The sequence below is a fragment of the Candoia aspera genome, chromosome 16, assembly GCF_035149785.1.
Source record: "Candoia aspera isolate rCanAsp1 chromosome 16, rCanAsp1.hap2, whole genome shotgun sequence".
Classification (NCBI taxonomy): domain Eukaryota; kingdom Metazoa; phylum Chordata; class Lepidosauria; order Squamata; family Boidae; genus Candoia; species Candoia aspera.
This window is the reverse complement of record NC_086168.1, coordinates 11,246,604-11,262,624: the sequence shown is the minus strand read 5'-3', so window position 1 is coordinate 11,262,624 and position 16,021 is coordinate 11,246,604. Positions and strand designations below refer to the sequence as shown.

General features: G+C 50.3%; 1 protein-coding gene across 7 annotated transcripts in view; it reads right to left on the bottom strand.

Moving 5' to 3' along the window:
• Positions 1-16,021, bottom strand: part of DENND1A (DENN domain containing 1A) — a 150,583-nt gene that overhangs the window by 5,918 nt on the left and 128,644 nt on the right. For 3 of the 7 annotated variants that reach the window (XM_063316378.1, XM_063316385.1, XM_063316379.1), the window contains exons 20-21: positions 10,967-11,023; positions 5,402-5,496 (exon numbers count right to left, since the gene is read on the bottom strand). The exons of 1 other annotated variant lie outside the window; for it this stretch is intronic. In XM_063316378.1, coding sequence (XP_063172448.1) covers positions 5,402-5,496; positions 10,967-11,023 — 152 coding nt within the window. Of the gene's footprint in view, positions 1-5,401; positions 5,497-10,966; positions 11,024-15,449; positions 15,627-16,021 lie in introns of those variants that run through there. 3 more of the 7 variants (XM_063316381.1, XM_063316382.1, XM_063316383.1) reach the window with 2 other exon arrangements.

The following is a 16,021-nucleotide window of genomic DNA, read 5'->3' as shown; positions in this document are numbered from 1 at the left end:
GGGCAGCAGGCTACCCTGGAGCCCTTCTCCAGAAACACGTGCCTCTTCAACCTTCTTCCCACAGTCCCACCGGCAAAGGTAAGAGGAGAGATGAGACCAGGGCAGGAGCTGAACGCCCCTCTTTCTGCCATAAACAGGGTGAAAGACACTGACCTCCCCCCACAAGGCAGGGAAGAAGGCCTTCACCCTTTTCCATTTTTTGTAGGGGTTTTGCACCCACCACAACAGTGGAAGTACAGGCAGTCCTCGCTTAATGACCACAATCAAATTTTGGTTGCTAAGCGAATCCAACCCAATTCTACGACCTTTTTTGCGGTGGCCATTAAGCGAATCATGGCGACCGTTGAGCGGACCACATGGTTGTTCAGCAACTCACGTGGTTCCCCACTGATGGCCAGAAGCCAGCCGGGAAGGTTCTTTGCTGGTCAGAAGCCAGCCGGGAAGGTTGAAAATGGTGATCACGTGACTGTGGGGATGCTGTGACGGTTGTAAGTGCAAGGACTGGTTGGAAGTCGTTTTTTTCCAGTCCAAACCGTCACTAAACAAATGGTTGTTAGGCGAGGACTACCTATAGCTGTAGGCCACCGCCAAATTCAGCGCAGTCCACACTGACGCTTTTACAGAATCCCACGGAGTGTGTGCGTGTGGGAAACAAAGGCAGGGCCTGCCTCACCAGCGTCCCATAAGTAGTCTGCTGGGGATGGGGCCTGAACAATTTATGCCTGAAGTCACATTGTCTTTTCAGCTGTGGTGACAATATTTATTGTTATAAAATATGTCTCCGCTTCGTCAGTGGATCCTCCAAAGCCTACTGAATGCTACAACCCACATCTCTGGATATTCCCAGAGAGAACATAATGTCTGGACTTCTCTCTCACACCTATGTAGAAGTTAGGGTTCTTTTTTTTCCAGACACCATTTGTGAAGTTCAAGGGTCCATTTTGCAGCCAGTTACAGACCAAAAAACCACAACGCTTCTTCATTTGGGGGACCACAACTAAAAGCACCTCCAGAAGCCGTAATGGGGCTAGAGGCCCAATCCCATTCATTTCCCTGAAGGAGAAACTCTCAGTGAGGCTAAATTCCTCTTCAGTGAGAATCGATGCAACCTTTCACGAATTTCCACCTGGGATACGTTAGCATCTAAAAATCCAATGCAGGAAAGCCACAAAGGTTCTGAAGAACATCAACGGAGGTGCCATCTAAATACACGGAAGAGCTCCATGGCTCCAGCATTCTCCTGAGCAAAGGTATCAAGCAATTCTTAAGCGAGGCCTGGCAGAAAACTTTCTCAGATTTAACAGAAGCTGGCGATTAGTTCCAATTTCACTGCTTAATTTACTTACAAAAATTCTCTTCTGCTTTCTCATCATTCACACAATCCAGAGCAGGGTTTGGCTAGAACTCAGTTCAAGGCAGACCTCTTCTTTCACATCAGGTGAGGCAGAATTACTTTTTCCTAATTCAGGATGGGCAGTTAACTACAGTTGGGCCCCTTGTGCTGGTTCATAATTGCAATAAAGTCATTTATTATTACAGTTGGGCCTTCCCTGTTTAACCCAGTTCTGATGGAGGTCTAAATGACTGGGAAATGCCCTCAGCATTTCTGGAGTTTCTTTGGCAGCCCTGTAGTGTGACCTGAAGAATAACTGCTAAGACAGGTCTTGCCTTTCTGGCGTAGGGAGAGGCTGGTTTTATGCCCAAAGACAAAGGAGTAAAGGGCGGGCAGGGTACATTTTAAGACCTGCAGTTTGCAAGTCCTCAGGGGCATGAACCAATCCGTTAAAAAAACCAAGTGTCAACCAAACTGTCTGATTCTCCTTTCACTAAAGACCAATCCACACAATTCCCATTTATCTATGTATTTATTTTTCAAATTTCTATCACCACCCATCTCTCCCGAAAAGGGGACTCTGGGTGGTTGCTATCCAATGGGCATCCTTCCTGATGAACGGCGATGCCCCGGACCACTGCTTTGGATTCGGGCAACAAACGGAATCTTGCTGAACCGTTGAAGGGAGGCCTGCTGGAAGATGTCCGGAGTAAACCGTTTCTTAGCTCGAGGCAGGCGAATCCAATGCCAGGCTCTTCCCTCATTAACCCAACTCAGCTCCTTCTTGCCCAGCGCTTGCCCCCCACGGCCGGCCCACCTTTTGCACGCAAAGATCCGTCTTGTGAAAGGGAGAATGGGCCAGGAGCTGAGCGGCAGCCTGTCCATCAAGCCCCGAGCCCCTGCATCTTTGTGGGAACGCAGGGGCCCCCCATCTTTCCCCCAAGCTCCTGTGCAGATGGCTTGCTGATCTCCTTCTAATGTTTAGTTTAACGTGTCTCCGGTTAGTGCCGGCGTCTGACAGCCATGACAGCCGTAGCTGTTCCTTTTTAAATATCATGTCAGAAACACGGCACAATAAAGCTGAGGATGTGTTCCACAGCTCTGCCTCCCGTTAGGAGGATCGGTGCTTCGGTTTTAATGAGGACAATCTGCATTTCGGGGGCTCCCAACCCCCCCACCCCCACCCCCCATATGTCAGGATGCCTGGACAAATCCGCAGCATCTCACTCTGGCCAAAAACCAAGAGCTGACAAATGTAGATATTTCAAATTTAATTGACACCTAAATGTACTTAAGACAGATAAACGAAGAGGGGAAGGCGGGGGGGGGGGGAGAGGGAAAAAAAAAACCGAGGAAATAGCGGGTGAACAGTTGGGGTAGGCATTAAATGACAAGAGTTCTGTCACGAAGAGTGCGAAACGGGGCTGTTTTTGAAGTGAGCATTTTGTGGATATGGGCAGTAGCCTTTGGCGACCTTCTACTGCTTGAGGAGCTGAAAAAAAACCTGGTCACCTTCCTAGGAAAATGGGGCTCAGGTGAAGCCCTGCCCTCTCCCTTAACAGCTCGTCACCCAGGTAACACCCCTTGCCCAGCCAACCCACCTGGAGAAAGGAGGGGGGGGGGAGAAACAGAGCAGGAGTCAGGAAGAAGAGATGCCTCCTGCAAGTGAGCCAAGCCAGGAATCCTTCCTGTACAGGAATCCTGCATGGGAATCCTTCAGTTCTTGACATGGGGAAAAACACCGGAACGGCTGGGGAAAGGGGATCATGCTGCGAAACCCTCCTGCAGAAATGAGACGGGGCCTGGGGCTCTTGAGCCTGGATCTTGGGAGATGTTCAAGGGGAAAGGATGCACCCGAGGGGAGTGCGGACAAGGTGTCCCTCCATCAGCAGAGATGCTCCCTGCACTAAGCAGCAAGACATTTATATGCACAACGATGGAAAGACCACAAATACCCTCAGGGGAAGGGTGGATGATGAAACTAATGGACTTGGCCCAAATGGCTAAGTTAACAGCACTAATAAGAGAAAACAAACACTGTTTCTGGATTTATCTCTACTTGGCAACCGCTTTTAGATTACTTGCTTGTGTTAGAAAAAAATGAAGTTTTGGTTTTGGGTTTTAGTGATTAATTGGTTTTGTTTGATAGCAATAACGCTGCAAAGGTTTAATTGATGGTAAGAGGTCACATTTGTAAATTTATCTATATCTGTATTGGAGGAAGTCGGAAGTCACTTTCTCTTTCTCTTTTCTATCGATTTACACTTTTATAAGTTTTTTTTCTTTTTTCTTTAGTTCTATATTCTAACTTTTCTATATTTGTATTTTGTATTTTGACTGTACTTTGAAAACTAATAAATCTCTTAAAAAACAAACAGATGCTCCCTGCACCAATGAGAGGCCTCTGCAGCCACCAGGGAAGAATAGTGACTTTCTCCCCAGGTGCACGCCAGGTGCACGCCCAAGTCCAGAAAAAGGCGATGCGCCTTCCCTCCAGGCCTGTCGGACTCCAGAGGAGCAACTGCCGGAGACTTGCATGGCCACGATGCAGAAAAGGCCCCCATCCAAGACAAAAGGGAGAGGATGCTGTCCAAGCCACCTCCGTGGTCCCCTTGAAATCAAGTCTTAGCCTGGGAGGGGGCACGGGGTGGAATTCGAGGTCCCCTCTGAAAGGACCTGCAGCTGAAGGTTCCCGCAGTGGCAGGGTTTGCGAATCATTTTGATTTTTGAGAGTGTGTCTGCATACCAGGATCATTTAGAGCCGCTGAACCGACAGAGTTATGCAGTTTTTCTTTTTTTAAAAACGAAACAGCCTTAACAGCAACCCTGCCCCCCGAGATGCCTTGATCCTCTGGGAATCACAGCCAGAAGCCTCGGTCTCTGCCTAACCGCCCCCCCCTCAAGGTCTCCATCACCCAAAAATGAAGCCCGCAGGGAAGAGGCCTTGTTTGCCACGTCGCTCCCTTGGGCTAACCTTGTTTATTTCGCTCTGGAGGAAGCGGTGGCAACTTTCTGCACCTCCCTTGCTGCGTGGGACCATGAACATGGAGCCTGGGTGCTTCACGCTCTTACAAAGGTCTGCAGAGAGGTGGAAAGGAGGCCTGCTACCTGCAGAGTGTCAGTGGTCCAGGAAGCATCCGATACACACCGCAAGGAGGAAGCCCCCGCCTCAAAAGTGGCCACAGCGATCAGAGCTTTCTCCCACCGTCCCCCACAAAATAAATACCGTCCGAATTGCCTTTCTCCATGGCCACCTTCTCCCTTGGATCACGAGTTATCAACAGGAAATTGGGGGAATTGCTGATAGGTTTACGACGATACGTTCAAATCCTGTGTTTGGACACATGGCTTCAGCTTCCCACTAGGAGCTTCCCCACCTGTTTCTCTGCACTCTCTAAGGATGAGACTGTGACTAGCAATTGGCAGTTGGTTGGCATTACATCTGCGGGCACCGTGGTATAGCCCACGGCATGGGGGAAGGCTGACTCACACAATATTCTCCTTGGCATTCATTTTCAAGCGAGGGGTGGGGGAGGAAGAAGCTTGGTGCTCCAACCGTTCTTGGTCTTCTTTTATTTTTCACCTTTAAATCAAAACCACCTTCTGTAACCTTTCCCACCACAAAAAAAAAAAAAAAAGGAAAGGAAACATAATCCAGCCGAAACTTGGCAGCAAAATAAATTCAAGGGGACCTGAGACCCCAAGAATGGGCTCAAACTAGACTCAGAAAAGTCTAGGACTATCGTAGAGTTGGGCTTGTAAGCTGCATGCTAGACAAAATGCTGACCTATTAGGGAAACTAGTTTTCCATCATCATCATCATCATCATTGCATGGGGATTTCTCAATTTTAACTCTATGTTTGCAAGACCTGCTTTAAAAATCTGTCTCCCGAGACTGCTGGCATTGGGCATTTGTTCCCATTCAACAAGTGCGACTTTCAGGGTAGAAGACTGGGGATCAGGTGCCAGGAGGCGCAGGGCAAAGGGTCTTCCTGCTTCCCCCACAAGAGGGCAATCGTGTCCTACCAACCCTTTTCAAAGGAGGAATCCAAGACAGAGATACTCACTGTTCTGGGCTGGAGACGGATGTCCTCCGACCACCATCCACAGCAGCAAGGTTGCCTTTGGGTCTTCTGACCACTTGGGGTCTGGGCGGCCGAACCTATTTGACAGCAAGTGGAAATGCCAGCGGTTCTGTAATGAGCTGGAGGAGCGTAGGGACCCACCCTTCCCTGATCAAAGATCCCGCTGCCACACTTCTGCAAATGGTGTGGCCCCTGGCTAAACCCACCGAGCGCCATCCTGGGCAAGATATCTCACAAACCACAGCCCAGACAGAGCCATGGAACCCAGATGTTTGGCTTTTTTAAGCCCACCGCAAGCCTGCCTCTCTGTGGAAATGCTCAGAAGGAAGACACGGTTCAAAGAAAGCACTCGCTGGCCACAAGGCTAAGGCAGAGGCCACACCAGCAGCAGGTGGCTTTGGGGAGACTCTGACATTTGAAGTAGGAATTCTCACAGTGACTGGGGTATGGTCAAAAAAGTCAAGGTGTCAGCCACAACACGCATGCAGCCGCCTTCTCGACTTTTGGGACCATTCCTTGCAGACCCCCCCCCCCCCGAGAGAAATGTTGGCTGGAGCTGTGGAAAAGCATTTCAGATTCCTAAATGTCTTCACGCAGTAGTCACATGCATGAATTAGGAAAAGGCCAATGTTCTCCCTTGCCCAGTGTTTGGAGACTTCTCCAGTTCTGGAGGAAAGTATTTTCCATGTTAGAAGAGTCCACTCCAGAGCCCACTTGATTTATCCATTTGAAATGAATCCACCCCATGACTCTCAGGGCTTTATTTGAGCAAAATATGACTTTGGTACCATCGACCAGGCCTGGGCATTTTATTCCGTTCAGACCAGTGACTCCTTACATTTCCCTACAGCTAGCAGACATGTCTGAAACCTCCTTTCAAACCCAAATTGTGAGAAGCAGTATCGGCTCTACCATGCTTCAGGCAGGACATCACAGGCAGGAAAGGCCACGAAAAACACAGAAAAGGCTTCCCGTGCAGGCCTGAATCCAAGGGCACGCGGAACTAGGCAAGTGTACAGAGCTAAGCAAGAAAAACCAGAAATGAGTTTGTGCCGCAAGGATCCCAAAGATGACCTTGTTCATCTTTGAGGGGCAGAAGAAGCCCCTGGTCAGTGGGAGCAGCTCGATCGATCAAGCGAGGTGAAGCGGGCTAGTCCTCCCCACTTACCACTTCCTGGTGGCTTCTTCAGGATGGCTCAACAGCGTTCCCCACCCATTCACAAGAACTCTTTCTGCTGGCTTCTCACGTAGGAATATAGACATCCTGTCCCCACCACCCCATGGATGGGCTATCACAATTTTGCTGCCCTCGCTTGGGGGCTCCACAAAGTGTGGCTAAGCGGAGGGAGCAGAGGCCTGAGGCCGCAATCTGGAGGTGACACGGATTTGCCTTCCCGCATGGTGAGAATTCTGTGTGCATCTTAACCCTGATGCCAACCTTGCAGCTTTTGCCGAATGGGAAAATGTGCCCATGCTGTTGTCCTCAGGACAGATAAAGCCAGGGGTGCCCTTTGAAGCATTTTCCAGCTCCTCCAAAGTAGGACACCCTGATCCGCGAGAGGCAAACCATCAACCCCCCCCCCTAATCCTGTCTCTCTCCTGGGGTGGGGGATTCTCCGGGACTAACAGCCGAGACTCAGACATTCTTGGCCAAAGCAAGGGTGACCTCCCTGGGCTGCACGGCAAGGAACTGCAAGGAATCCGTCTCTGCAGGCTTGGAGACTCTCCTCTTGTGCCTGGAGTCTTCTATCCGAGGGGGCCCAGCCCCACTGAGGAGGGCTGGGGGGGGAGCGCGCGCCAGGCAGGCCTGTCCTCGGAGAGACTGAATGTCACGCGCCCCTTGGGAAGGAAGGGGTCAGATGCCGGGGGGCCCAGAGCCTGGCGGTGGTGGCACGCAAGGCCGATCCTCTCTCTCCCCGCCATCCAGAGCGGCAAATTTATGGCAGGGATGGAAGGATTAAGTTTGCGGCAACTTTCGGGTGAACTTGCAAGGCGGGGAGAGGGAGGGGGAAAAGAACAACAGAGCTAATTAGGGGAGCTTTGCTGTCAGAGCATGGCTGCATGGCTGAGTGCCAGCAAACAAAGGAAAAGGGCTGGCAATCAGCAGGATCGATGGGAGAGACGGCTTCATTAGGGATGATAAAACACAGGGAGGGAGGGAAAGGAGAGAGGGAGAAGGCCGGCGGGGGGTGGGGGGCGGGGAGAGCATGCACATGGGGGGAGGGAGGGAGGGATGGCGGGGTGGTGGTGGTGGGAGGCTGTTTAATTAAGCCTAAAGCTTGGTTGTCGCTGGTTGCAAACACTTTCACCTTAGAGCTGCCCTCTCGGAGAGGGGACCTCTTGGCCAGAGATTGCAATTCCACTGCTCTGGCAAAGGGTGTGCATGTGTGTGTGTGTGTACACGCATGTGCCAGATCCCTAGGAGGACCTCTGGAAGGAGGGAGGGTGAGAAAAAGGCCAAGTCCCAGCGGGGTTTTAAATGCTCCCCGAGAAAGAGGGTTAAAACCCATCCCTCGAACGCAAGCATGCCGCCGCACATGCCATGCTCAGCCCAGGGCTACGTGGGGGCCAGCCAAGGGGCCCTCGGGCTGCCTGGAAACGGGAGCCAAGCGAGCCAATCTCGACGGGTGGGCAGATCCTTCTAAAATGGTCAGGAAGGCTTTGGAGCTGGGTCTTTGTGCCAACAGCTGCCCGTTCAACCAAACCAATCAAGCTGAAAGGGGGGATGCCAGCTCAGCGGGAGATGCATCTGTGTACTGAGAGCTGGGGGCACCGAGAACACCCCATCCGGAAGCCCACTGATGCCATGCTCTGCAAGGGGCAAGCAAGCATCACAAACACTGCAGGGCTACATGAAGGGGGGCCTCTGACCAGGCCTCCTCGGGGTGATGACGGAGCTTCACTCGGCATGGACATGCGATCTGCTTGACTCTCTCCCTAACTTCAGATGGTCAAGGGTGAAGATCTGCTTCCCCAGTCTTCGTGATTTTTGGTGTGCCATTTTGTTTCTGCTAAACCTTGCTTTTTCTTTGTAGATAAACAAGGAAAGGGGCCAAACTTCTTTATGTCTAGCGAACTGCCTTTGGGTAGAGCCGGGTGGAAAGGTGGGGCCAGTTTATTTTTGAGAATGAAACAAATTTCCCATCCCTGGACGGGGAAAGGCAGATATCACAGGGGCAAGAGTGACACTCTGCCTAATCGCGTGAATGAATATATGTATCTTGAGAATCAGTGACAGACACACACACAACATGGAATCTGACACCATCAAATGAACTTCACGACAGGTATCTGCACCCCCCACTGAAAAAAAAGCTACACTGAGATTCTGCAAGCAACCCGTAGCTGTGCTTCTGAGCTGGCAACAGAGACCGCCGGGCCCGGCGACAGAGAGGCTCCCCTTTTCACAGGTTCTTCCATCCCTCCTCTCTGCATGGTCTCAGACCGCATAAAACCGCATGCCAGAGTATGAACAGGTGACTCACTAGCGCAGAACAGGTTGTTCTTTTTCTTTGTGGTCCTGTTCCTCACCGTTTCCGTACCTGCAGTTCCTAAGATCAGAAAACGGTAGAATGCTGCATTGGCAACACATTAGCCACCGTGGATAATGAAGCCACAGAAGACTAGAAAAAGCACAGTTATCTGCAGTTTCATTATCCATGATGGCTGGAATAGAACCTCTGGGAGGGTTGAGGGCCACCTAGATCTTGGTTCCAGTTTGGTCCATTTTCAGAAACAAGGACGCCCACGTGGACTGAAGCGATCGGGAAACTCGATTAACCCAAGCAACTAGCTAGAACAGCCCCTACCCCCATTCCAGGGCTCTCTCCTAACCGTTTGAGCCACCCTGTTGAATACAAGGTCAAGTGACCCATCACACGTCAGGACGACTAGTGCGCCAGAGCTGAGACTCGAAACCAGCTTGATAAAGCAGACTTCAGCACAACTCGGAGCAAGGTCACTCAAGAACATTTTATCTGGAAAACAAAATCGCTTGAGGGAGATCTGCTGGGTGGAAAACAAGGCAAGTGCGATGCAAGTTTCTTTTGTTGTTGTTAGAGCGAGATAAAGCAGAGAGGAAATTGGTGTTTGGGGTAGTGAATCCAAAAGGTTCTGAAGAGCAGAGACAGAAGCGATCAGCGCCACCTTAGACACAGGTAGGAAGGGAAACTGTCAATGTGTAAATCTGTAACAATGACTCACAAAGCTAAAAACGCCCACTGTTAAACAGGCATGCGCTCGTCGCTGGAACTTGGCAAATGAACGTGGGAAGTTAAGAGCAAGCGGCCCAACGCAGGAGCCAAGGATTGCAGAGTGCGAGGGAGCCGAGAGACACGAAACTTCCCGCACTACTCACAGCTGGCTAGATCAGCAGCTTGTGTTTTTCCTCCATCTCGCTTTTACGGAAGGACTCAGATTATGGAAAGAAAGAAGTTGGGTTCCGGTTCCCTCTCTCGGCAAAGAGAACAAGTCAAAAAAGAAGAAGATTCTGGGAAGGGGGGAATTTGCCCAGTGAAGATCTTGGACAAATGTTATAATGAATATTTTTTAAAGACAGGGTTGCGTTCAGTTCTAGGAATAATTAACGCAGCCTTCTTCAGGACTTCGTTACCATCTCATCTGTTCACTCTCTCTCGCTTTTGAGTCTTTGTGGAAATCTCTTCTGGCTTGCTGCCCTCTCCAGATGTGCTGGGACGATAACGCTTATAATTTGGGGCCCTGTTGTTCCAACGTATCTGGAGGGCACCAGGTTGGGAATAGCTGCCCTGGGGCATGGCATTACGGAGGTAAAAGAAGGCAAATTTTGTGGCCCTGTCCCAAGGTGGGCCCTGGGCAGCACCTAATTTCAGGTCCTGTGAATAGCAGCCGAGAGGGAAACCATCATGGGGACTTGGCAAGTCTCCAGCAGCTACAGATGTTGCCACAGATGTTAGCCAGTCAGTGCCTCTCTGTGAGACATCTTTCAAGTAACTCCCCATCAGTTAAACCGGGTCCCAATGGGTTGTACCCTTCAGCAATGGGTGTGAAAAGAACAGAGTTAATTGCTTTAAATTGAGCATGACCATCTTCTCTGGTTGCTCAATACTCTGACTGGCACCAGGAAGGGAATGCTTACCCCAATCTAGAGACGCTGGGGACTAAAACAGGCATTGGTGCCTGGCTACGGTCTGATCAAAATAAAGAACAAAGGCAACACGGTCAACCTAAGGCCCCTTCTATCAAGAGTATCTTCTTCTTGCAACAAATCCTAGCTGGTAAAGATGTTTTAAGTTGGGGAAGACTTTGAAAGCCAACTAGCCAAAATTGCTGAGCCTGGAGGAACTTTTGCGGAAAAGAACAATCCAGAATGGGGGAAAGATGTCAAAAGACCCACAGGAGTAAGAGGACGCTCCGATGAAGAAAAGCAGAGTCTAGGACCTACTTGACCAGGAAGAAGGCCATTGTCCATGTTCTGCTTCATGTGAGTTTGCCAAAGCCCAACCAGCAGTATTTAGTGAGATTAAGGAGCACGCAGAGTTAGAGACAGGCAAATGGCCATTTACTCACGGGCCTGGTGGAGCGATGGATCTTGGGAGGTGGTGGTCTCACCGGTCGGGCGCTTGGCTGCAGCAAAGTGGAAACTTCAGTCATTAGCCCTCGGGAGCAGCCATCACCCCAAAACAGCACACCCTCGACCTTCCAGCACACCCCAACTTACTGAAGCCAACCCCCTGTGAGGGCAGGGACCCCTTGGTGGGCTTAGCAGCTGTAGAGAAGGAGGGGAGTGAAGGAGACATGGCTCATCCCTACATTTTTATGAAGTCTATTTCAGGATCTTTTTTGATAGTCAGAGAAAAGTGGAGGAAGAGAATACTGCTGTTCAATGCCAATTCCTGTGGGGCAGCAGCCTTGGGGCAACCTCAGGAGAGAGCACAACCCTTTTGGCACCCCCTAGTCAATGAAAACAGGATGCTGGAGTTGAGCAGTCTGGTCCTAATGCTGCATTACTGAAGTGCAAAGTGTCAGCCATCTTGAACATCCTTCTTGTGGACACACCTCCATTTCTTTGTTTCTTAAAAATGCAGACCTACATCTTGTTGTAACGAGCCTCCTGTGGCGCAGAGTGGCAGGCGACAGTATTGCAACCAAAAATGCCCCGCGGCCTGAGTTCGATCCCAGCGGAAGCTGGATTCTCGGGTGGCCGGCTCAGGTCGACTCAGCCCTCCATCCTTCCGAGGTCGGTAGAAGGAGCACCCGGCTTGCTGAGGAAGGTGACGACTGGGGAAGGCAATGGCGAACCACCCCGCTCTATAGTCTGCCAAGAAAACGTCGCAAAAGCGGCGTCCCCCCAAAGGGTCAGACATGACTCGGTGCTGGCACAGGGGACTTTCCCCTTTCACATCTTGTTGTACAGTTGCATTGGTCTTCCTCCATCCTATTTTATGCAAATAGGTGTTTACCATTAAACAACAGATACAAACCCATTAGTATATACCACACGGTCCTCAAGAAACACCAAATGCATTTTTACCTACTTCAGCTCACAAGTCAAAAAGAGACACACTTGTTGATCTTGGAATGTCACTTTCTCTCCTAGGTTTCTCTTGGTGAAGCTAAGGGTGAAATGCCTGCTTTTTCTCCGTTTCTCTGGGTGCCGGACCCTGCATTAAACACCAAACTCCTTTTTGCATGGTGTAACCGCTCAAAACTTCCATCCTCGGATAAATATAGGGCCTCGGTCTGGATGTCTCTAAATGTCCCTGCATTTGTTTGCAGTCATTGTTGTGAGTTTGGTGCCCCCCTGGCTCAACAGCAGGTGAGAAGCCCTCCTATTTATCTGCCAAAATAGGTAATGAAAGAGAGAAAAAGGCAAGGGTGGTACCCGGGGGCATCTTCTCTGAATTCTGGAACTTTCCCCCTCTCATGCTCAAAAACAGATTCGCAAGACATGAACATTCTATGGAAACCAGCATCTGATTTGCAGTTAATTTGTTGATGCAGCAAAACACATTGTTTCCAAAAGGTCAGGAAGGGAAGCTGTGGTAGAACATCAGCTTAATTACCTGCGCTGCATCGAGAACGCCGTGGACGGCCAAACCGGAGCTGGCGAAGGTGGCTTAAATTACTGCAGCAGGCCTGTGGTTAAAGGACCAGCCGCAGAGGCGCAGGAGGGGAAGAATTATTAAGCGACATCTTAAGCAGCTCTTTTAATGGACTGCTGTTCTGAGTGGCTTCTGGGGACTGATTCAGGCCCCCGGAGGAGAAGGATGCGTCCAGCACATGAGCTGGTTCATGGACTGGGTAACGCATGGCATGCAAAACACGCAGCCACGCAAGCTGCAGGAGACACCTGGAACACAGGATCAGAAATCCACACAAGAAGTCCAGGGATGAATGTTGGGTTCTCGACCACCACAACCTGGGTGAGTTATTGCACCGGCTGACTCAGGAGCCCTTGAATCCTCTGTTAAGAATGGCCATAGCAGCATTATGGTGCTGCGTGGGTTTCCTCACACGATGTTTAGCCTGGATCTTGACCCTTCTTTGCTGTCTGGGCTCAGCTCTCTCCAAGGGGTTCTTTCTGAGGTGAGAAGGACGGAGGTGGCTTCAAGACCCTCTTACTGAGCTGCGCGGACAATTTTTGAAAAGCCAACTCAGGACAACGCAATTATTTAAACATTTTTGCCTCTACTGTTCCTCCGAAGTGCAAACTGAGGTGTAACGGGAGCAGGGCCCGAGTTTGCTTCCTTTGCGAGAAAAACCAGGCTGCAAGTCTGCAGGGAGAGTCTTTGCAAGCTCCCCAAACACTGTGGCAGAGCTGCAACGAGGAAAATTGGCCCCCCGCGGGAACGTCCCTCCGTGAGACCCTCTGAGACAAAGCGGGGAGGTGGCTCCCCCAGAACTTGGGGTGCCAGAAGAGGCTCAGCCCCGAGTGTGCAAGGAAACCTGTCCATCCTTCGCTTCGGCGGAATTTAAAATCACAGCTAATAGGTTAACAACTGTTTTTCTTCTGCTTCAAATGAAGAATATCAGAAAGCCGGGGGAATATTCGGCTTTCCAATTTGTACCAACTGCTCAGTGCTCCCTGCAATGTGTGTTTGACAGAGCTGACATTTTGTACTGCTGTGAGACGGGAGGAGTGCGTGTGACATTTTTATTCATGGTAGCGCATGCCCTTGTAATGATCAGCCCTGGTCGATGCGCTTACTGCAGCGGCCCCCAGCCCTCGGAGAACAAACAGGAGTCGTAGGAACCAGCAGCTCGGCTGCCTTGTTAGACAGCGCCAGGATCCTAACGAACTGCTGGAAAATTTCACTGTCAAATCCTCAAGGACACTGTCAGCAGAGAACCAACTGCATACATTTCTTGCTGAAAACGCAGAGGATTCACCCAGCGTGTGTTAAGCAAAAGGCACAAAGCTGGGCCGGGTTTTTAAAACTTTAACTTCTTTTTAAAAAAAAAAAAAATCGGTCACCCTCAATGCTTCCCCTTGTGGGGCCAGTTCCTCAGCTCAAAGTTGCAATCCGTATCTACACAACCCAAGCCGGCTGGCTGCTGTAAGAAGAATACCAACAGCCGTGTGTTTGATTGTCTGGAGGGAAGAACGGCCTCTCTCCTGAGGCTTGTGCGAGCATGTAAAATATGCTTCCAGCATTGAGGGCTGCAAACAACCCTTCTAGAAATACATTAGTATGTTGCGCTCTCGGCTATGCGAACTTAGCAACCACAGGAATCTAGGGTGAGCTTCCCAGCACAACCCAGTCAGTGCAATAGAAACAGCAGATGGAAACCTACAAGAAATGGGACCAGGGAGAGAAGAGGCTAGGAGAAATCTGGACACTTATGGACAGCAGATGAAGTTCTCCTGGCTTCTGGAGGAGTCCCTGCGGAGGCCCAGCTCCTCCCCAGTTCTGCCTTCTTCAAGCAGCCAACTTGTCCAGGAGAAGACAAGTCCCCTGGAAGGCAAGGATTCTGGAAAGAATCCATTCAATTCTTCTACATCCCCCTGACTTAGGCTGAGATTGGAAGTATAAGAGAGTGATATAGATCCCTCTCTGCACCACCATGACTTCCCGGAAGGGAGCCGGGGGTAAACGTTACAGTCAATCAATCAATCAATACAAAGATCATCCAAGGACCCCTGGACCGTTTCTACAAACTAGCCACGAAAAAGCTGTTTTTCCTTTCTGCAGAAGAGTCTCTATGAGCTTCCACGAATCCCAGGCGCCCATCAGCACCCATATGAGGGAGAAATGACCACCCCAAGGCTTCTCCCCCTAAAAGCGATGTTTTGGTAGAACCTTTTTTTACCTCACACCTTCGGTCATTAAATATTTTAACGATCGATTGCTCTACTGATAATCACACTAGAGAGGAGAAATCTCTGATAAACTGCCTCAATTTTCTTAAAAAAAAAAAAAAGAACGGTAAGAGATTAATTTTTCCTCTGATTCACTGGCTATGAACCAGGAGTGCACAGCTCTAGGCCTGTTGCACGAAAGGTCTCCCCGAAACAGTTAAATCAGAAAAGAGAATCGGAACGGGCAGATTCAAAATGCTTAGGCAGAAAATGCTCTCCTGCCTCCTTGAACTGAAACACAGAACCGTAAGACGTAAATAGGCAATTGCTTTCAATGGGGAGTTTGCTTAACCACCAGCAGGTTTTCTATGTGTCATTCATAGTCTGGAATTCCAACTCTTCCCTGGTTTTCAGTTGGGGTACCCAGGATTATGCATTTGAGGAAAGAATGAGCAGCATCCAACATCCAGAGTGGGCCGCGATGCAAGAAAAGAGAACCGTTTTAAGCAGGAATGAGTTTCCTGGAACGCTCCGTGCTTAGGAGGGATCAAGAATTACAAAAGGGATTCAGCTCAGCCTAAGCAGAACAGGGAGACCCACAAACAGGGGCCTCTCCACTCTTTTATCATTACAGCACAAAGCCACAACTGACCCGTCAGGAACCGAGGCAGCTCATTGCTTTCCGAATGCGACGCCCTCGCTTGGCAGGTTGCCTGTGAATGCGGGGCAAAATTGGGAGAAGACTTCCCAGCCACACTGAGTTGGGGGGGGGAGTCAATTCAGCACAGCCGAAAGGTGTTTGCGCTGTGGCTGCTTCAGCCGGCAGGCGGTTTAGCTGGATCTGGCCTCTTTGTGAGCAGATTAATGACTGTGACGTGTGGGGAGCAAGACACCCATGACCAACTGCCAACTCCAGTTGGGTGAGCCCTAATGAGTTAAAATTAAATGTTGCAGTTAGGCTCGGCAACACCCCCCTCCTTGTCCCCTTCAGCTAATCTGTCACTTAATGAAGAAAAGCGCCTCGTCTCGGACAGCCGGAGCGAGCTGCCGGCTGACTTTCAGCGAGCTGATTAAGGATGTTCCACCAACAGCAGCCGGTGGACTTCTCCGACAAAATAAATAGGCTGTATGCAAATGTGTTTGTCACTCTGACAGCACATCTCAATTAAGGAGCTCTGCTGGGGCTGGTGGGCTGCAAGCTTGCAGCAGCCGCTGCAAGGAGTCGGCAGGGCCGAAACTGGGGGTCTCGACCGCCATCAGATCCGTGAATTTGGGGGGACAGGAATCGGCTTCAGCTCCTGCTGCATCTTGCCATCTTGGGA